Below are 22,803 nucleotides of genomic sequence, written 5' to 3' on the forward strand. Positions count from 1 at the left end.
ACAATAGAACCAATTCAAAAAGTGCTGATTTTGTGAAAGAAAACAAAGCAGGAAACATAAGTCTTTAGGTGGCATAGTAAGGTGAAAACTGTAATATTTTCATTCAAGCCAATGCTTGCTTTTGTATCTGCAGCGTTTGATCACTACAAAACCATCTGCAATAAAAACATAGAAGAGAGCATAGAAGGGGAAATCTCTGGTCACCTGGAGGACTTGCTGATTGCCATAGGTAAGACTTTAGATGTAAAGGAAGAAAAACCTGGCCGGCATAATTGCATAAATGCAGGCATTGAGAAACCAGAGACCACCTAATGCAGTACTGCTGAATTATAGGGACAGATGTAATAGCCGCCAAGTTTGAATTTGGAGGTTTTATTTAAAGGGGCAATCCTTTACAAAGCAAAACCATGCTTTGTAAATGATTGCCCCTTTGAAAAAAAAACAACAACTCAATTTGGCCAGCATCCCGCACAGCCACCAAACTCAGAGGCTATTACTGTATGTCTGGGCCATAGAATGGTTGGATGAAGATGTTGTGGCATAGTAAATAGACTACAACACCTAAAATAACACTGTTAATATTTTTTCTATTTCGTGGATTAAAGTTTTCTGTCCAATTTTGAAGTCAGTTTTTGGCAAATTCTTGTCAGTTTCATCTAAGCATAACACCTTCATCCACTCTGCAGTTACATTTAGATTGGATAAAAACACACCACCTTATTGTTTGGAGATTTTCTTTTACATAGTGTAATTTTCTTACTTACAGTAATATCAGCATAAATAATACTAAATGAATCTGGTATAGCGTATTCTCTCACCAATAGCACAATCTGTACATAGTCAGCCTCTCATGCGTATTGCAGTGGTGCAATAGATAAAGCCGTATCTGCAATGGGTAGAGCAGTTCTGAAGATCCTGTATAAAATAAGGTCACCTAGATTTGGGGCTAGTGCTATGAATACAGGACCCATATCCTAATGGGGGAATGACATTTTTCCCCATTGCAAATTACAAAAAAGAAAGCCGATCTCTACATGAGATGGGCATCCACTTACATTTTTCTGTGCACTACCCAGGGCCAGATTAAACCTTCTGATTGCCCAGGGCACTTAACAGAGGGACGCCCTGCCCCTCTTGTCAGCACCCCCCCCCCCCATGGTATGGTCGTACACACTATGGTTGTACCTATTCTCCCTACACATAAGGAAGCAGCGCAGGTCCTTCCTGCAATCCAGGAATTTTAGCCATACCAATTCCAAAAAAATTAAATAAAAATATTCACAGTGCTACAAAGCACTGTGAAGGGGGATACGGACTACTCTGGTATCTAAAATAAACATAACCTAATTCTCAAATAGATATTTTACAAACCAATTAAACATCTTTACTTTTACAATTGTGGACTGGTGAAACCATCTTCTGAGCGCACCTCTACACCTTCCCTCTTTATATATATATATATATATATATATATATATATATATATATATATATAGCAAAGTCCAATAGACCGGCACCCTCCTCAACACAGCAACTGCCGCGGTGCTTCCAGCAATAATAACTTACAGCAACTCCAGATGCGAGCACCCACGGTCTTAGAAATAACGGCAACCACAGACAAGGTATCTGCAAGCTTTCGGGCCTTTATTAGCCCTTCGTCAGGCAACACAAGATATATATATATATAATCTCATCCCCCTATGCGCGCCCCCCACCATTGATTCCGGCTGATACCTTTCATATATGTCCCTTTTTTCTCCTTCATACTTCATGGCAGCCATTACATTGGGTTTATCCCCCTCTCTCTCCCAATTAGACAGGTAGTTTTTTTCTCCCCTAGGATCCAGCTCCTCCTCTTCCTCTGCTATATAACTGAGCACCTCCCCTTACACCATAGTCTTTTTTCCTGTCTCCTCTATCTGTAAGCAGGTAGTTAGATTAGTGTAGTAAAGAGTATGGTTTAAGGACCTGGCAGCGAGGGGTGGCGGTGCCTTACCCTATATGTGTGATCCGGAGCCGGTGGCATGGGTCTGTGCTCACTTGATGGGTTGGCGGAGCCTATAACCCGGTGTCAAGAAGGAGGTATGTGGACTCACCTAGAGCCTTAGGGCGGGAGCCATGGCGCAGTTAGGGTGAGTCCAGAGCACTAGGAGAGGTGTGCAGCGGCGTCAGCGTGTTCTCCCAGGACGGGCGTCTGTTTCCGGGTATGGCGAAGTCCTGAGACAAGGAGAGCGGACGCCGGAGGGAGTGATGCGAGCTTCCGGCGCGCGGTCTGCGTTGCATGGGCAGACCGCGTGCGTTCCAGTGACAGGAAGCTTATGGCGCTTCCTTATTCAGCGTCCTATGTGGTAGGCGCCGGGGAGGACGTGACGCATATGCGACGCGTCAGCACGCGGCCTGCGTTCCATTGCGGGTCGCGTGCGTTCCACAAGGTGGCCGGTGTAACAGGCGCTCCTGCTTCTTTCTGCGTGGGTACTTCTGTGGACAAACTCTGCTGCAGTATGGAAGCCTCTCCTAATGTGAATACACCGCTGCCCAGGTAAGTCCTCAGTGAGGACTGGTTATGGTCTGCTTTTTATGCTGGTTAGTCAGTTAGTTAGTCCATCTTTTCTTCTGTTTTAGTGTGCCTGTTGTGGCAAAAAAGAAGACAGCAAAAAAGAGATTGGATAAGATTTGCCCTGAGTGTGACAAGTCATTTGTTGGAGAGGATGTATTGTGCAAAGGTTGTCTTCAGAAGAAGGAAACTGCTTCAGTGTCTAGCCAGATCTCAGAACTGTGGATGGAGAAGAATTTTGTCTCTAAGAAGGAATACTCTGGCAATAAGAGGTCTAGGTCTCAGACCAGTTTAGATGTGGACGATGATGTTGGATCAGTAGGGGCCGGTTCTGATGACGGTACAGGTGGTTCCACGGCCGAATCTGGAGAAGTGATTGAAGACGAGCGTTTGTTTGATTTAGGTCTAGTAGAGGTGGTGTTGAAAAACCTATATAAGACCTTGAATTATAAACAACCGGTTAAAACGGAGTTGGACACTCTTTTTGAAGACAGGTCAAGGAAAGGCAGGTGCTTTCCGGTCCACAAGGTGGTCAAGGACATACTGATAAAAGAGTGGAATAATGTGGACAAACGTGTGGGGTCCTTTAAAAGGGTTGAGAAAATGTTTCCCTTGGAAGATGAGGATTTTTTTAAATGGAGCAATGTGCCCAAAATTGATGCATCTGTGTCTGAGGTTACTACCCGCACGACTATTCCGTTAGAGGACGGTGCTTCTCTAAAGGACCCTATGGAAAAGAGGATGGAGAGTGCTCTGAAACGTTTGCATATATCTACCTCTGTGTCCATGAAGGCAGGCGTAGCCATAGCCTCTCTGTCACGAGCATTACGCATATGGTGTGCGGCACTGCAGGATGATATGCAGGATAAAACCTCCCGAGATCATATGAGCAAGAGCCTGGCTCAGATACAAATGGCCATAGATTATGTCTGTGAGGCATCGCTAGACATGTTGGATTTTTCAGCCAAGTCTTTGACTTCGGGAGTAGTAGCCAGAAGGGCGCTCTGGCTGAAGTCATGGTCGGCGGATTCACACTCCAAAAATAAACTGGCTACACTTCCGTATGAGGGGGCTTTTCTCTTTGGGAGTAAGCTTGACCAAATGATTCAGAGGATGTCGGGGGGTAAATCGGTCAGGTTACCCCAGGACAGGAGGGGTAGATTTAATGCCTACTCCAACAGGCAATCATTTAGACAGGCCAGGTCATATAGACCAGGCAGGCCTTTTCGTGAAAAATATGCGTCAGGTACGTCACGGGCGTTTTTTCGCCAGTACATTAAAAAGAGAGGCGAAAGCTCTGGTACAACCCAGAAGCAGTGACGCCAGAGGCGACATGGAGCGGATTCCAGTAGCAGGAAGACTGTTGGAATTTGCTCACGTCTGGGAGCAGAACGTCTCGGACAAATGGGTCCTAGAGATAGTATCTCAAGGATACCGGTTAGAATTTCTGTTAAAGCCGAAATGGGCAAAGTTTTTAAGTTCCAATCTTCCCCTATCAGAAACGGAAAAAGAGGTGTTGAAATTAAGCGTGCAGGATCTGATCGACACAAATGCAGTCGAAGAAGTTCCGTTAAAAGAAAGAGGACTGGGGTACTACTCCCGGTTGTTTGTTATAAACAAGGCCTCAGGCGGGTTCAGAACCATCCTCGACTTGAGGAGTCTGAACGAGCGTCTAAGAAAAAAGAAGTTTCATATAGAAACAACCAAGTCAATCTTGATGGGAATCAGGAAGGGCGATTATCTGGTGGCAATCGACCTGAAGGATGCGTACTTTCATATTCCCATCTTTCCGGCCGACAGAAAGTATCTAAGGTTTGCCATAAAAGAAAGACATTTCCAGTTTACATGCCTGCCATTCGGGCTAACCTCATCACCCCGGGTCTTCACGAAGGTTCTGGTGGTGTTAATAGAAAGCCTAAGAAGGAAAAAAGTGATGGTGTGGGCATATCTAGACGACATCCTGATAGCAGCGCAGTCCGAAGAAGAGAGTGTACTAGCAAGAGACTACACCATCGAGTTTCTTCAAAGACACGGCTGGATGATCAACTGGGAAAAAAGTCGTCTCACTCCGTCAAGAAAGATTCAATTCTTAGGCATCCTGGTAGACACCGTCTCTTTCCAAATAGCGCTCTCAGAGAAAAGGTGCGAGAAAGTCCAGCAGCTGATTTCTCTTATTCACAGCGAACCCCGCGTGCCCTTAAGAACAGCAATGAGCTTGCTCGGTATGATGGCTTCAGCAGTAGAAGTTACGCCTTGGGCAAGATGGAGAATGAGGCCACTGCAATGGTTTCTCCTGAGGTTCTCACGAGATCATACGCCACTAGATCAAGCAATAAGGATTCCAAACGCAGTAAAGGTCTCCCTGAATTGGTGGGGATACGATCTGTTAAGAGAAAGAAGGTGGTCCCTCCAAAGTCCGTCATTCGTGGTGAGAACTACAGATGCCAGCGCCTCAGGCTGGGGGGCGCATGGGATAGGAAGATCGTGCCAAGGACGGTGGCCAATGCAAGAAAAAAACTGGTCCTCAAACCACAGAGAGTTGAGGGCAGTGTGGCAAGCGATAAAATTCTTCGCGGACGAGATAAAGGGGTCACATGTGCGGGTGTTCTCAGACAATGTCACGACAGTCTCTTACATCAACTGTCAAGGAGGCACAAGAAGTCGGGTGTTGTTGGAGGAAGTAGAGAACATAATGTCGTGGGCCGAAGTAAATCTTCTGTCTATTACAGCCTTGCACATTCCAGGAGAAGAAAATCAAGCTGCAGACTTCTTGAGTCGCAATACATTAATTCCAGGCGAATGGGAACTAAAGCAGTCAGTCTTCCAGCTCATAGTAGAAAACTTCGGCATGCCAGAGATCGACCTAATGGCAACATCGGTCAACAAAAAGGTTCCCCGGTTCTTCTCACGGTACCCAGCACGCGGGTCGTGCGGAGTCGACGCCCTATCTCAGGAGTGGAGCTATTCCCTGGCCTATGTGTTCCCACCATTTTCTCTCATCCACAGAGTGTTATGGAAAATCAGGTCGGAGAGATGTCAGGTGTTGATAGTTCTTCCATATTGGGCCAGAAGGGCTTGGTTCCCGATGCTAGAGAGCATGGCGGTAGCCGGACCTCTGTTTCTGCCAGTATCGTCAGACCTTCTGTCTCAGGGACCAATCAAATGCCAAGACCCGCAGAACTTGTCGTTGACGGTGTGGAAATTGAGAGGCAGCAACTAAGGGAGAAGCACCTATCCCCAGAAGTGATAGAAATACTTCTTCAGGCTAGAAAAAAGGTTTCGTCAGCCATCTATTACAGAGTCTGGAGGATATTTGCTAAATGGTCTAAAGGCAAATTTCAGTTTCCAAATGCATCCATCTCTCATGTTCTACAGTTTTTGTGTGACGGTTTCAACAAGGGCGTAGCAGTTTCTACCCTGAAAGTGCACATCTCAGCATTAAGTGTATTGTTAGACCAGAGGCTGGCAGATCATACCCTAGTAAAAAGGTTCTGTCAGGCCATCAAGAGGATCCGGCCAAGGATTCGCTCTTTGGTTCCTCAATGGGATCTTAACTTGGTGCTAAACGGACTTATGGAGGCTCCATTTGAGCCGTTGGACAGAACAAACCTTACGTTTTTGACATGGAAAGTGGCGTTCCTGGTAGCGATCACTTCAGCCAGACGGGTTAGTGAGCTCCAGGCGCTGTGCATTCAGGAGCAATATCTGAAGATATTCCCGGATAAAGTAGTTTTGAAGACTAAAGATTCTTTTTTGCCAAAAGTGGTGTCATTTTTTCATTTAAATCAAGAAATTATATTACCTTGTTTTTTTCCCAATCCTTCAAGTAAAAAGGAAGAGAATTTGCATTCATTAGATGTGGTCAGAGCCATTAGAATTTATTTGGATAGATCTGCTTCATTCAGACAGACAGAGAACTTGTTTGTGATTCCGCAAGGTGCGAAGAAGGGATTCGTTCCAGCGAAACAGACAATTTCACGATGGCTTAAAGAAGTTATTTCCTTTACCTACAAGAAAGTAGGACGTCCAGTCCCGGAGGGTATCAAGGCACACTCAACAAGGGCAATGGCGGTTTCATGGGCGAGAGAGGCGAACGTATCGGCCAGAGAGATATGTCAAGCGGCTACTTGGAAGTCTCTGCATACGTTTTCCAAGCATTATGCCCTGGATGTGGCAGGGGCACGTTTTGGAAGCGAAGTCCTGAGACAAGCGTTAGCTTGAGGTATTGTATATCCCGCCCTACTGCTTTGGTACATCCCAATGTAATGGCTGCCATGAAGTATGAAGGAGAAAGCAAGGATTATACTCACGATAATACCTTTTCTTCGGAATACTTCATGGCAGCCCATATTTTTTTAGCCCTCCCTGTTTCTGTTTTTTCCCTAGGATCGGGTCGGAGACATTCAAAAGACTATGGTGTAAGGGGAGGTGCTCAGTTATATAGCAGAGGAAGAGGAGGAGCTGGATCCTAGGGGAGAAAAAAACTACCTGTCTAATTGGGAGAGAGAGGGGGATAAACCCAATGTAATGGCTGCCATGAAGTATTCCGAAGAAAAGGTATTATCGTGAGTATAATCCTTGCTTTTGTTTTCAGAAATATGTTTTGTGTTTTTTTTGGCAGGGGTTCTGTGACCATTAGCCTATTAAGCCATAAATAGCAATGCGGTCACTACCAATTTATTCCATTTCTGTTTATGCTGCCTTGTGAATTCTATGAATATTGTGATCTTTTATTAAGTAACCATTGTACACAGTCAATGTAATCTAATAATAGTGGGTAATAGAAGGATATGCGTGACTAGTTTTATGTGTATTTTATAAGGGGGTTAATGGTGTAGATGTGTAAAGAATTTTCAGAGTAGTACAGTGTAAAGGTAAAAAATGAATCTTTATTAAAGATACTATGTGTGAGCCAGACTCTGTTAAAGGGGGGGGGGGGGGGGGGGGTGGCGGTGGTAAGGCCTCATTACCCTAGGGGTAATGGGTTACCTTGTTAGGTATAAATGGTTTTTCTGTACACCTAAATGGGGTCCCCAATGTGTGGGAATCTTCCTGCACAAGTGTCGCCAGGGGAGAATTCCCAATGGGTTTTCAGAAAGTCTATCCTAGACTTCTTTAACTACCGTGGGTCCTGAGCCCAGGACCTACGGCCTCTCCTGGAGATTTGTGTGGGAATTAGAAAGTCTGAGTGTGACAGTCTGGCCTGGTGGAGTGTGCAGAGAGGTGCCTCTAGGACGGCTTCAGGAGATTCCTGCAGGAACCCCCTTACAATCACATAGGTGGGACACCTATGCCCTCTCTGCTGCTTCACTTTGTTCAATGTCCGTAGTGTGCCTCACAGGTTACTGCTTAGCGGCGTCCCGCATCGCAGTGTGTGTGCATTGTCACTCACAGTTTGTTGGGGCGTCTGTGGTAGCCGAGACCCGGAAGTCACGCACACACAGAAGGAGCAAGGAGAGCTCCGGGACCCACTCACAGTTTGTTGGGGGTCTGTGGTAGATGTCCGGCTGGGGTTTCTCCGTTTGGAGTGGGTCCCGGAGCTCTCCTTGCTCCTTCTGTGTGTGCGTGACTTCCGGGTCTCGGCTACCACAGACGCCCCAACAAACTGTGAGTGACAATGCACACACACTGCGATGCGGGACGCCGCTAGCAGTAACCTGTGAGGCACACTATTGACATTGAACAAAGTGAAGCAGCAGAGAGGGCATAGGTGTCCCACCTATGTGATTGTAAGGGGGTTCCTGCAGGAATTGCCTGAAGCCGTCCTAGAGGCACCTCTCTGCACACTCCACCAGGCCAGACTGTCACACTCAGACTTTCTACTTCCCACACAAATCGCCAGGAGAGGCCGTAGGTCCTGGGCTCAGGACCTACGGTAGCTAAAGAAGTCTAGGATAGACTTTCTGAAAACCCATTGGGAATTCTCCCCTGGCGACACTTGTGCAGGAAGATTCCCACACATTGGGGACCCCATTTAGGTATACAGAAACACCATTTATACCTAAAAAGATAACACATTACCCCTAGGGTAATAAGGCCTTACCATTGCCCAGAACCACCGCCCCCCCCCCCCCCCCTTCCCTTTAACAGAGTCTGGCTCACACATAGTATCTTTAATAAAGATTGATTTTTTACCTTTACACTGTACTACTCTGAAAATTCTTTACACATCTACACCATAAACCCCCTTCAACATCAGCAGGATAGCGCTTTCCCATTCCAAACTTTTTTACTATAACCAACAAGGGACCGGGATATCCTTAGGGAAAAGCAGCACCTGAGTTTAGTTTAGGACATCACACAGGCAGAGCGCAGTGTTTATAAATACTTTATGTGTATTTTATACCAAATGCACCATTTTCTCTTTCTTGCAGTGAAATGTGCAAGGAATACGCCTGCTTTCTTTGCTGAAAGGTTACAAAAAGCCATTAAGGTACTAAGTGATTTATTGTAACTGGTTTATTTTGATTAGCTGTAGCTACATGAGCCTGATTTAGTGACATATTTTTGGCTAATATCTAACATGTCCAACATACAATTATAAGAATTGTATTTATAATAAATTAGATACTGTATATCCATCTTTTTTGGCCTGACACACAGTTATGCACCACATCAAGACCTCTATATTGTCCTACACTACTGCTGTACATAACAGGCATTCTGACCCAATAGAGTTATAAACTGCCTTTGGAACGCATAACTATAATCTCTATTTACTACAGTATAAAGAGTGCAGCCCCCTAATCCAGGACACTACATTATCATACTTTAGGAAACTCAATCGAAGAACAACATTAGTGTCTTCACAAGCAAGCAGAGATTCCAGCTCAGATGGACATACAAGATTCTGCAAATATGTAATAAATAGACCTAGCCTCTCAATATATTTATACTCCATCTGCCTGGTGTGAAAGGAGACTCTGGCTACACCAATCTCTTATATATTTAGAAAAAGGATAAGGACATGCAGTTTACACTATCATGTACTTTCAGGGGGCGCAGTGGTGTGCAGCACAATAATGAACAGTATTTTTTATATCAATATAAAAAATTTATTTAAAACAATAAAAAACACAATAATAATAATACATATATGTGCACTTCAGAAATTTTTCATTGCAATTGCATAACAGACATACATGACATACAACATTTAACACAGAGGCTTTTTCAGGCATATTTGGCTGGTATGAGGCTGGATGAATTGAGAGTCATTAGAGGCATCAATTGATTACTTTGTTTAAGCAAGGCTTTATATTTACCAGTCCCGCACAATTGTGAGAGATGAATCTCAAAGATGGTGTGTCCGGCTCAATTAGTGTCCATATTCTTGGATACACTGTTTCCTCTGCATAATTAGAGGTGCTCTCCTGCTGAGTATGGAGAAGTGATGAGGGCTCTGCAACACCAATATGTACAGCGGCTGCTCTGGCTTGTAGTAGCAGCGATGAATTGCGGTATCTGGATCAGGTAATCAGTGGTCAGCAACAAAACGCGTTTCTCCGCCTTGTTATCAGCGGCTTCCTCAGTTGTGCTGACATTAATATCTGATGCGCTATTTATAGCAGTCCCGTTCGCGGGGGTTGTTTTAGCCGCACTTCCGGGTTTGCGCTCCACGACTCGCTTTCAGATGGGCATATTTATGGTCTCTCGCGGCCATCTTTAAATGTATTCCAAGCCTCGTTTTCAGTTAACACATATCATCAGTCTCTCGCGGCCATCTTTATTTTATATTCCAAGCCTCATTTTCAATATACTGGCCGTCTATGTATCCAGCTCCAAGCCTCACTTTGGGAGCTGTTTTTTTCTCTCTCTTTTTGTTTCCACTTAGAAGCCTGCTATTTAAGTGATGCCGATATCCTGTGCCTCATATACCAGTGTAGCCTCAACATATACAACATAAGACAACATTTAACATATAACGACAACATACATTTATAGTATTATTTATACATGATTTATGAAAAAATATTCTTTATATTTTTGTTTTGCTTATAGACAGTGATATATTTCTTTATAGTGATTCAGGTTCCCCCCACTAGGTGGCGATGATCCATACTACGTCCATCCACAGGATACAGATAATTCATTTATAGCAAATTTGTAAACTGTAATCCCCATAAATTCTTATAGGTCAATAATTAATCATTCAATCTATATAATTTATCTACTTGTTGCATAATTAATTTAATTTGATTTCAATTAATTCAATCCACACAGGACACAAAGAATATAATTCATTGAATTAAAAAAATGCACAGAACGAGAACCTATGGTGTCTATCTCTCCTATACATTGTTCAATTCAATGCTGTCATTGAGGCCCAACGGATTCAAAGTTCTGAGGCAAAAAATCCAGTATGCCTCCCTCCTGCATAGCTGGACATACCTATCTCCCCCCCTTGGAGTGTTTTTGATATGCTCTATACCTATCATGCGAATCCCATTTAGATCCCCACGTTGGCAACCCGCCATATGTCTATACAAACTGTTGCTCTTGTTCATTTTTGTTATATTACGCTTATGCTCCATAAATCTGATATGAAGATTTCTAATGGTGCGGCCCACATACTGCAGGTTTACAGTTTATAGTTATTAAACTGTACTGGTTTTACAGTTTATAATTCATTAATATTAAATACTTCTCCCGAGACATATGAAGAGAATTTTATGGTATTTTTTTTCACAAATTGCGCATGAGGAACAGCCCCCCCCCTCCCCCCCTCCGCATACATGGAACCCTACAGGTTTTTCGGGCAACCATGATGATGGGTTACCCAATCCTTCCTTCCTATAGAAACTCGGTGCTATTTTGTTCTTCAAATTCTTAGATTTACGGAATACTACAGTCTGGCCTATATCTACTACTTTATTCAAGATCTCATCGGCTTTTAGAAGATATAAGTTCTTTTTTACTATATTTTTTATTTTCATTGCTTGGGTATTATATTTTGTTACAAATACCGTTCTTTTCCCCCTTTCCTGATGTCTTTTTGTTGTTATTCCTCCTTTCCTCTCTCCTTCTTTATCCTGCAGTAGCTCCTCCCTTTTCATCTCTTTTACTGTTTCTAGTGCTCCATTCAGAATTTCTTTGGGGTATCCCTGTTCTTGAAACGATTTGTAAATTGCACTGCTCTGTTCTTCAAAAGCTATATTAGTAGAGCAATTTCTCTTTATTCGCAGGAATTGACTTTTAGGGATGTTGTTCTTCCACTTATTATAGTGGCTACTTTGATAATTGAGGTATCGATTTTGATCAACATCTTTTACATAGGTTTTTGTTTGTATCTGGCCTTCCTCGACCGTGAGGGCAATATCCCAAATTTTTTTTCACCCTTGTGAAAATTACTAGTGAATTTTAAACCAAAAGAATTATTGTTTAGACTGTTGGTAAAGTGAATAACAGAATCGTGATCCCCATCCCAAATAAAGAATAAATCATCAATAAATCTACCATAGAGGACCAGGTTCTCCCCGAGATCGCGCCCCCATACATGTTCCTCCTCAAACCTACCCATAAATAGGTTAGCGAAACTCGGGGCGAACCTGGTCCCCATGGCTGTGCCCAGTGACTGTAAATAAAATATGGAATCAAAAATAAAATAATTGTGAGTTAAAATAAACCGAATTGACTGTAACCGTGCCCCTGTCCCGTTCTCGTTTTGCTCACCTGGAGCTCGGCAGTCGGGATTCAATGTCCTGGCCGCCGAGCGGCGAGAAGGGGGCGTGGCCGTGAGTTGATGAAGAAAATAGACGAGCTCCGGCCGGGAGCTCGCCTATTTCCGGGTTTTCTCTGTCGGGCTTGTTCTGCGCAAAACCCCTGTTCAGTGTTGTCGGGGAAGACAGCATTGAATAGGGCCCCGCAGCCATCTTCCCCGTCGGGAGATGGCTGCGGGTGAACAACAAAGATTGAATACCCCTCATAACCATTTGTAAGAGTAGCATGTTCAGAGTGTGGTATTGATTGAAAGATTGATACAATTTTACCACCTTACATGTACAATCATACAAAGTCCAACAAGGGCACTATACACAGTTTCTTTATATAGGGATAATTGGACACAAGGAGAATCTGATTGAGGCAGATATTTTATAGTGTATATATGTAAATATAGATTGGTGTAAATACTTTGTCTGTTTTTTGTTACTTTCTTTGACCATTGATTAGACCCTTATCACTTATCTAAGTGACACCCACAATATCAATGGTGTACGATTGATGGGGTATATGATGGTCATCTTTTGCAAGAAATTTGACAGAGGCGGGGTATTAATTATACCAGTATGTACTCTGTAGAAAATATTTTCGCAGGAAATGTGTATAAAAGCACACAGCAGTGTTAGTTTATAAAAATCATTATTTATTTTCTCACAATTTTGTATAGTAATATACATATAATTTATGCACAAGCAGACAAAATCATAAAAATACAAATTCCTTAGAGTGCACCCCACCCGAGTTTCTTTCTCTCCCCCCGTGTCCTACATCATAAAGAACAAAGAGGGAATCAGACTTGCGCAAAGAATTCGTCCTGTCCACATAGATGCGCAGAGCGCGTAAATCCAGGGAGCTGGAATCCCTTGCCAACAATGGGTTGGTTGACGTGGAACGCAGATACCACCTTCTATAGTTCTCCTCCTGAAAGCCCAGGTAAGGGGAATGGCAGGAAGAACATGGAGTTCAGAAAACCTTCTGACCGAAGCGCAAATCCACCGACTAATGGCTCAAACGTATACAACTGAAGGAAGGTTAGAACCAAGGACTAATCCCATGGTTTCGTTGGAGCCATAAGTGGTGGCAGAAGTCATAAGACACCATTCAGAAACGTTTGGACTTCATGAAGTAGAGCCTGATGTCGGTAAAAGAAGACTAACAGGTCCGAAACCTGGACCTTCAGCAAAGCCGACCTAAGCCCTGCTGAAAACTCAGCTTGAAGAAAGCATAAAAGTCGAGACACAAACAGAGCCGTAGGTAGCCTGTGCTTCTCACTCCAGGAGACATAGGATTTCCAGATCCTATGGTAATTGGCTGAAGTAACTGCCTTCCTTTCCCTAAGCATGGTAGGGCTGACTGATGTTGGTATATGCGGCTTACTCAGCAATGTAAATTCAACAGCCACGCCATCAAACAAAGAAGCTGTAAGTCGGTGTAAATTAATGGACCCTGTTGTAACAGGTACTCCCTTACAGGAAGATGCCAGGGGTCATCCACCAGAAGGAGACGCAGTACCAGTAATGCGAGTAGCTGTGGCTGGTCAATGATGCGGAGGCACCGGTGGCTGGGTCAGAGAGGCACAATGCAGGCAGTGACAACCTGACCCTCCCCAGGGGTTCCCACACCGCGTGCAGACAGTTGGCTTTCTCTGTCTGCATTTCATTGTAAAATGTAAATGTACATAAAGAAAAGTATTAAATACTTAGTTGCCTTATGAGACCAAGCCCATGGATCAGAGTCCTCTGGGCATTTTTCAAAGACTGAGGTCTGGGAGTGGGATATAGGAGATGCCTACCACATTGATGATAGCAGTCGGCACTTTAAAATTCTTACACGCTATCCCAATGTATGAAGACTGCAGTGTCCCCTGGTGGATGAAGGAGAAATTACGAATGCATCGTAAAGCCAATGCTTTTGCTTATCCTGCAGTTTAGATGGCACATACGAGAGCATATGGGATCTATGTACTAAGCCTTTTGAGAGAGATAAAGTGGATGAAGAAAGAGTACCAGCCAACCAGCTCCTGTCATTTCTCAAACGCTGCCTGTCACATGGTGCTTAGACACGGATTTGCTGCTGCTTTATCTCCATCCACTTTGTCTTCAAGGATAAATACAGAATTGTTAATAGACATAACATATTTTTAAGGACTTCTGTTAGTTGCATTTAGTTATAATGTGATATCTGTCTTTTTAACCATTGTTATCTTCTATGTACTGTATTGTGAAGTCTAATAAAACACTATTTGCTATCCTCATTGCACAGTGTACATGTCTGCTGATAGCCTGTGGCAGTTTCTAAAACTCTTAAAGCATGTAGCTGGGTTATTGTGTCTGTGATTAGCTGTGCTTTGATGTGAAGAGCAGCCCTAAATGTGTTCTGCAAATTGAGTGCTACTGTATTCCCATTTATTTGTTAAAATGTAAAGGCATTCTCTTTTATCTATTGCGGGGTTCTAATTCCCTCCACCTAGCACCTTCCAGACTGTGATTATGCAATTTTATACAACTGTAAGCATCCGTCACACCACCCCCTGTGCATACTGTATGACTAGATATACACACACTACCACACATGAGGACAAGTGCATTATTACTTTGTTGTGTCTTATTTTGTTTTGTTTCAAAACTAAATGTGTGTGTGGGGTTACATTACAGGGTGCTGGCACAGATGAATACACTCTGACAAGAATTATGGTCTCCAGATCAGAAATTGATATTCTGGATATCCGAGCAGAGTATAAGAAGCTTGCTGGGGAATCCTTGTATTCAGCAATCAAGGCAAGTGCCCACCAAGATTTTCTTTCTGGTATATTCAATGTTAATGCAAATATCAATGGTTCCAAAGCTTTTTTAAATCACTGAACACTATAGTATCAGCATTTTAATTACATAACCCTTAGGATAAAACTTTTATTAATACAGTTAAAAAATATAAAATTAAGTAAACCGTGCCTAACTGTCATCCTTACACACCTTTACATATTTCTGATTGCCATCAACTGGTCTGAAACACCTTTCTTATCAATTAATTAGTTCAACATTGGCTATGGCAAAGAGGAACCATTTTGAGAGCAATTCCTCCAGCATTGAGAGTTGGAAAAGGTAAACATTTTAACCCTGAGGTCCGCGCCACAAAAAAAGCAAAGGAAATTTTTTTTTCTTTGTATTTGTATTTTTTATTCACAACCAACAACAATCAATAGTTTTTTAAAATGAGACCCCACAGTTTTTGAGATATAGGCCTCTACCAAACGGTTGAGAAATCTGTTTATAATAAACTTTTATTTTTGGTGCGGACCTCAAAGGGTTAAGCATACCTCCCAAAATGACCCTCTCTAGGAGGTACACAATTCTCTGTTCCTGGACTTCCCTCTTAATTTGCGATTACCATCACATGACACACCTTTCTGAGCAATTAACCTGTTTAAAACAGGTGATGGTAATACTAAATTAAAAAAAGTCCAGAAACAGAGCATTGTGTCCCTCCTGGAGAGGGTCATGTTGGGAGTTATGGCTTAACCCCTTCAGTGGCACTCCCGAGAATTTTCCGGGTAGGGCCGCAGGGCGTAGACTGACACTGCCTGTGCTCCCTCCTGCTGGGCTCCTTCAGCAGCTGCCTCGCTCGGCCTCCTTCCCCCGACTGTGTGCAGCATGACCTTCAGAAGTCACGCCGCACACAGCTGGGTTGCCGGGGGGCAGGGCCAGGCAACGGCTCATGGAGTGCTCAGCGGCGCTGTCCGGACCCAGGAGATGCAGTGAGGGTTTTTTAAGAGTGTGTTCCCCAGAAAAACCCACCACTGGGTTAATGCCTATCTGGAATTAGAGACCATATTTTAGACTTTTACCTTAATCAAAGTGAAAATCAAGCTACATCCCTGCTTACTCCTTCACACAATCTTCAATAGAAGAGATGTCCGATCGTTCCCATGCAAGAGATTAGCATCAGGAAAGGAGGGCCTTGATGACCTATTTCTGCTGACAATGGGGGTTATTCTAGTCCATTCTTTCTGACAAAATCCTTTTTAGATGGACAAAACCATGTGCACTGCGGGTGGGACAGATGTAACTTGTGCAGAGAGAATTAGATTTGGGTGGGGTTTTTCTTCAAAGTGAGATCTATATTGCAGTGTAAAATCATGCAGTCAGTATTATCCCTGCACAGAAACAAAATAACTCACCCAAATCTAATTCTCTCTGCACATGTTACATCTGCCCCCCTGCAGTGCACATGGTTTTTTCCATCTAAGAAGGATTTTGTCAGAAAGAGTGAACTAGAATAAACCCCAATATGTGATCGTTGCACACCTTCACAACATTTTTCTGACCCCTTTCCCAAACCGTGGAACCGTACCTTTTGCTAAAGGTAGCAGCATCTCTGTCCTCGCAGGAAGATAATTAGGGTATGTGGTTCACAGATGCCTGCCTAAAGTTTACCAACTATTCCAAATACACTAAGATTGGATAGTATTACAGGCCATTACTTTCGGGGAAAAGCCTGCTCTTCATTAAAACAGTATCAAATAGAAAGATGTCCCTAGCCAAACACACTTATTAGCAATAAGTTAGAGTTCATTTATAAAGAAAGAAGGTATTTTCCTGTAACCTGACACTTGTCAATTATAAATTTTCTAGCAAGGCCGCTGGAAGCAAATGCTTTGAAAGCTAGTCTGCAACCTTGAGATTACTTCTGTGTTTGTGCATGTGTGAGAGATGTAGTTTCGGAGACACACAAACAGACACTAGACATATTCTATATATAGATGATAATGTTCTTGGCATTTTATGAATTGGTTTTCTTTTCTTTCCTGCAGTCTGATACATCAGGGGACTATGAAGCAGCCCTGCTAAAACTCTGTGGAGGTGATGACTAAAGGAAGTAATGTGGTAGTTAACATCACATTTTTATACTGTTTTGGTTGCTGCTAAAAGTGAATGCAGTAACTGCATAACAGCTGCTAATAAAAATATATGAACATTAGATATTTGTTGCTGGTCTGCCTTTTTTAGTTAGTGTAGTGCAATGTCGTAATTCCTCGGTAATTACCTTTTATAGCGTATGCTACAGTGAGTGAACCATTACTTGCAAGAATAATAAGGTGGTGCAGAAATGGAATAAAATTGTCAGAGCCATATATTATACTTTCTTGGGGACAAAAATGTGGCCTTACTGGCAAAAGCAGGTAAATGGTGCTCGCTGCAGTTTGCCTCAATGAAACATCATTATTAAAAATGTTAAAACCTAAAAGTTAAAGATCTATGTATTGCCCATAATCTCCTTGATGTCCCCCCACTCACACTTAAGTTGAAACTCATTTGCCAAAAAAAATGTCAATTATATATTATTTTTTTACTTCATTGTTTGAACATTAAGTGTCCTTTTGTTAAAAGAATCGGCTAACTTGTTATCAAGGGGTGACTGATTATTCGCAGTATGGTTTTCATAATTGCTACCTTCATATTAGACAAATAGGTGCTTCTGTATTCTGAAGAAAAAAAAACTGATCAGGCCCAGGTCTATGAACTGACATTGAAAACAATCACTTGATAAAGTCAAGTAAGTTTCTATTAAAAATGGTATTTTAAGATCTGATGGGTACCGGAGATGTCATGCTAAGTGCCCCAAATTTGGGGGGGGGGTGGTGGTGTGTGTGTGTGTGTGTGTGTGTGTGTGTGAGGGGCGTGTCTTTTCAAATGTTTGCCACCTGTTTCGCAAATGGCACTTTTCTCATTGCAGCCATTAGTTTGGTTGGGTTTAGCTACTTTCACTTTGTAAAACTTTTTCCATTGATCATGGCATGCAAATTAAATTGAGCCTTTATGACCCTTAAATGTATTACATAGACTGTATTATGATGACTAACATTGGGATTTGAATGACAACTATTTGAATGTTTAAAAATACTGTGATACTCTAGCAACTGCCAGAAAGTGTTCAAACGATCAATTGGAACAGATTGCAATGTTAGTAATGACCACAGCTGTGCACCAGCTAGGTGATTTTGGAAAATATGGTCCATTGGTAGAGCTCAAGGACTGGTTTGGTCAGTCCTGAATTAGGGCCTCAATCTTCTACTTTTACTGGAGTCATAAATGGGATACAAGAAACATGCAATGGGTCAAAAAGGGTTAAACTATTCTGGTCATCCATAAGGGGACAGGCAATAACACTGGATATACAGTAGGTGGCTGAGCTAGACACCAAATAGTTAATATCTTCTAGAAGAGCAGACTAAGGGGGGTATCCAATGTTGGGCTGGCCCAACAGCCGTGACCCTTTCCCATTCTCGGTCTGCTCGACTGGGAATTTGCAGGCAGGATTCAATGTCCCGCCTGCCCCGGATCGAGGTGGCAGCATAGCCGGGAGCTCATAAATTCCCAGCAGAATGAGCCCGACTGCTTGTGAAGGCAAGCTCGTTCTGCAGAGATCCCCTGTTCAATGCTGTCTGGGAAGACAGCATTGAATAGGGCTCCGCAGCCATCTCCCTCATCAGGAATGGTTGTGGGAGGATTGACTATCCCCCTAAATCTTCCATATACCCCACCACCTGCCCAAACACCCAGTTTTGTCTGGTGCCTGCACAGAACAGGGCACTGTTTCCAGGGGCTACTCTTAAGCAGCTTCAATTTTATTTTCTTTCATTTCCCAAGGATGATGCAATGGAATAAAGGAGGCTTTAATACAAGGAACCCAGTGTAAAAATGTTTAGAAAGCAGGCGAGTTTAGTTTTAACTAGATTTACTTGGTTGCAAAACAGGATCTTATTGGCTGTCACATGTTTTGAATAGCCAATACGATTCTGCTTTGAGAAATTAGTAAATCCAGATAAAACCAAATTCACATCTCTACTAAATAGGTGTGGAAAAAGGAATAAAAATACAGGTACTTATGTAGTATCTGGGCGTCCGATTTTGTGATTGTATGCCTTACCTTATAAGGCATACAATCAGATGCGATGCGATTTTGCATAGGATTCAATTTTAAGAAGGTCCTGTTCATTTCCCCACTATCCAAGTGGGCATAGAGGTGATTTTATATAGCGTGGCGAGCACAGCGAGCCCGAAGCGTGGCGAGCGAACGCATATTTCTTAAAGTATTCTGTGTCCCCTCGCGGGGCTCGCTATGCTTCGGGCTCGCCACAGGTTTATATCCAATTCCGTGCAAACTTGGATAGTGGAGAAAGGAAAAGGACCCCTTTTTCCCATTGAATTCTATGTTAAAATGGACTCAGACCATTTTAACATTGAATCCTATGGAAAAATCTTGACCATCGCATACGATTTGGTCGCATGCGATGCGATTTCTAAATCGGACGCCCAGATACTACATAAGTACCAAAATACAGCTTGTTAATAATTTGCTTTCCACTGCTTCCTACATGTGCTGGCATATGCCAGTCCAGTCCCTGTTTTCCACATTTTGTAACTACTTTTATATTATATAAAGTGAGAAAATGCATCACAATAAATCCTCTTATAATTGCAATTCTCAAAGGATTACTCCTTCTGAAATCGGTTACATATTCTGGATTCAAGTGATATATTTATGCCACCTGCCATTTCTATTAATTAGAAGAAAAGATCATTAACCTGCTCTTATTGTATCATTATAGAAAAGGAGTACATCAACATTTGTTAAAATAAAAACTACATTCAAAATGTTAAAATTAGCTTCAAGTATCATAGAAAACTAAATTTTGTTTATTTTGCAGTGTAGTATACACACAATGAAATATCTTCCTAAAACAAATTAATTGCACAATGAATCTGCTGCGCTATATAAGAAACTAAATAAATAAGCTAAAAATATTCCTCTGCAAGTGGCCTGGTAAGAACTGTACAAACGAACATCCTCTCATCCTGGTCTATCTGACACTCATCATTTTAGCCCATAAACCTGTAGTTGGTTGTAATAGTAAATAAAATGCTTGTGTAGACTAATGCATACATATACTTTAGTAATCTTTATACTATACTAAACTTCAAATTAGTTTTCAAACTTGGACAGATTTCAACCTGAAATATCTATTTACCTTGGGTAAGCAATTACCCCTACTACAAGTTCTCAAGTGCAATGTTCTTCATGGAGGAAAACATACTGTACTGTATGCCAGTGTTTACTAATCTTGATGACAGAAAAAGAAAAAAAAAAAATACTTGAATTTCTTCCAGTACTTGCATTTTCTGTAAAATCTCTTGTGAACAGAATTGCTTAGCAGAAAATATTGCATTGCGTTTAATCAGGTTTACAGAAATATTGTGTTTATTACCTACTGAATTTTGGCAGAAAACCAGATGAGGAATAGATAAGGGCTACAAAACAGTAGAGACAAGAAACCATTGGAGAGGCAGGTAGCTGATGGAGTGGTTTTTACTTTTTGCAGAACAGCATAGCCCGACTACTGATGTGGAAGGTGGTGCGCAAAGTGAGTTCCTTTGCTAGAGTGGAGTTTTTAACATCTATACAAAACATGAGAATCACTGATTATACAAAAGTTGTAAGAATCAAACTTTTTGCAAAGAGACAATAATATATATGATATTCCAAGGAAAATGTATCCTCAAGCTAAAAATGCAGATATTTTACTGGGCAAATAAAAGCTTTATATTAATTTTTCACAAGTCCCAAATACCGTGTATACCTACCTGTATTTACACCACAGACGTGCTTTTCTGTGAAAATCAAAGCTCCCATCTAATTTGCTTAAGATAGAGTAGTATCACAGTATAAGCCTTGGGGAACATTATCATGCAAATTCTCACATTTGTTTTATTTATTGCACAACTAATTATACCACTGTATAACATCCACATAATTCAATATGTACCCTCAACTGCTGGTGACCTTGTGGCAACTTCTGTACAGCTGTGCAGCACAGATGATATCGCATGTAGTACAATGCAAAATCATGGAGGACATAAAAGTGATTGGTCCGTTGTTTATTGAATCTTCCCGACATGTACCTACAATCTCGTATGGTAGGATAAGGTAAAACGCCCAGACCACCGGCAAGCATCCCGGTTGTATAAATATGCACCCAGTCTTACAGAGTGGTATAGAGAAACAGTGTCAGCTAGTTTACATTATCATCATCAAAACAATTCTTCACCTGTATGAGCAGAAGAATCCACTTTAAGTAATATTAAATTTGTTTTTAGCTCAATTTGCAAAAAAAAAAAAAGAATTCACCAGAATGAGACAAAAAATGTGTTATGTGAAATGACCAGAGTGAATAAGTTCTAACAAGTTATCCAGCCATAGGTAAAAAAGCAGTTTACAACATATGATGGTGGTGGAAGCCAGTGCAAAACTTAACCCTTTCTATAGGTTCAGACCACAATCCTCATGCTAGTATTAGTAACTACTGCCTTCAGTGAAAATTACTGGCAATAAAACTCTATTATTATTGACCCATTGTGTTTGCAAGTCTATTGGAAACGGGACTTATCAAAAGATTATTACTGCAAAATTGTAGGCCTTTAAACAAAAAATACTGTATATAGATATTTAAAGCCTTTACTCATCTTTGCCAAATACATTTTATTGGAGTGCTTCTCTATCTTGACAAACTTTCAAAACCTAATTAGAGATGTAAAGCAGAGGTGAATCATGGGATACATGACAAAATATGCCTTTTGCGCAACAAAACTTAGTTAAAAAAATTATGCAACAGGAGGGGGGGAGGGATTTGAAGCAATTCTTCCTATACAAAAAAAACAAACCCACAAGATCATGAAAAAATTTCTACAATAAAACATTGAAAATTCAAATTTTTGTGCAAAATAAATTAATGAACAAAGCATAGTACACTTTCCTGTTATAAGTCCATTGTTCCCTACGCCATACATCTTAAGATTTCTTGTCCAATTTGGCTGATAATTGACCATTTTGCGCCAAAATGCCATAAAACTGACAAAAAAGGTAATTCAAACAAATCAGATGGATTTACCCAATTTATCAGATTGACCACTTCTATCGGTTTTTCAGTGTTTAGGAGACAATTAGAAATGGTAATTGCACCATATATAACCAGATTTTCATTCCAAACAGCCAGACTGGACAACAAATCTTTAGGTGTATGGCCAGCTTAAGATAGATGGCAAATGTGAGAAATATAACCTGTTCTTAAATAAGGACCAAAAAATCGGTCTTGCTAGACCCATAAAACATAACTTGATATGTATGTAATTGGTGTGTATAAGAAAATAGTAGAGACTGCAGATTTCTTTAATATCAAACCAGTCACATTATATATTAGATATGTTTATATGTGTTACCCATCTATTAGTAGCTATCCTGCAACAGTTTAATATTTTTATAGTTCTTCACCCTTTAAGTGCCAACATCTGAGAGAGATGCAGCGACGTAACTATAGCACCGCAGCCACCGCGGGGGGGCGCTGTGCATGTGGGGGCGCCGGTGCTATAGTTACACCCCCCCCCCCATCTTACCTATCTCGCTGGTCCCGGCGGCTCCGTTCTTCTGATGAGGACCACCGCAAAATGGCCGCCGCCATATAGCACATTGTTCTC

General features: G+C 41.8%; 1 protein-coding gene across 1 annotated transcript in view; it reads left to right on the plus strand.

The window, feature by feature from the left end:
* The window catches only part of ANXA3 (annexin A3), an 86,462-nt gene extending 69,211 nt beyond the window's left edge, over positions 1–17,251 (plus strand). Inside the window, exons 10-13 of the mRNA XM_083177116.1 lie at positions 134–229; positions 8,929–8,987; positions 14,929–15,051; positions 17,085–17,251. Coding sequence (XP_083033242.1) covers positions 134–229; positions 8,929–8,987; positions 14,929–15,051; positions 17,085–17,144 — 338 coding nt within the window. The 3' untranslated portion in view covers positions 17,145–17,251. The remainder of the gene's footprint in view (positions 1–133; positions 230–8,928; positions 8,988–14,928; positions 15,052–17,084) is intronic.
* The last annotated feature ends 5,552 nt before the right edge of the window (positions 17,252–22,803 follow it).

This window comes from Crinia signifera, chromosome 1 (assembly GCF_055691185.1).
Source record: "Crinia signifera chromosome 1, ASM5569118v1, whole genome shotgun sequence".
NCBI lineage: Eukaryota > Metazoa > Chordata > Amphibia > Anura > Myobatrachidae > Crinia > Crinia signifera.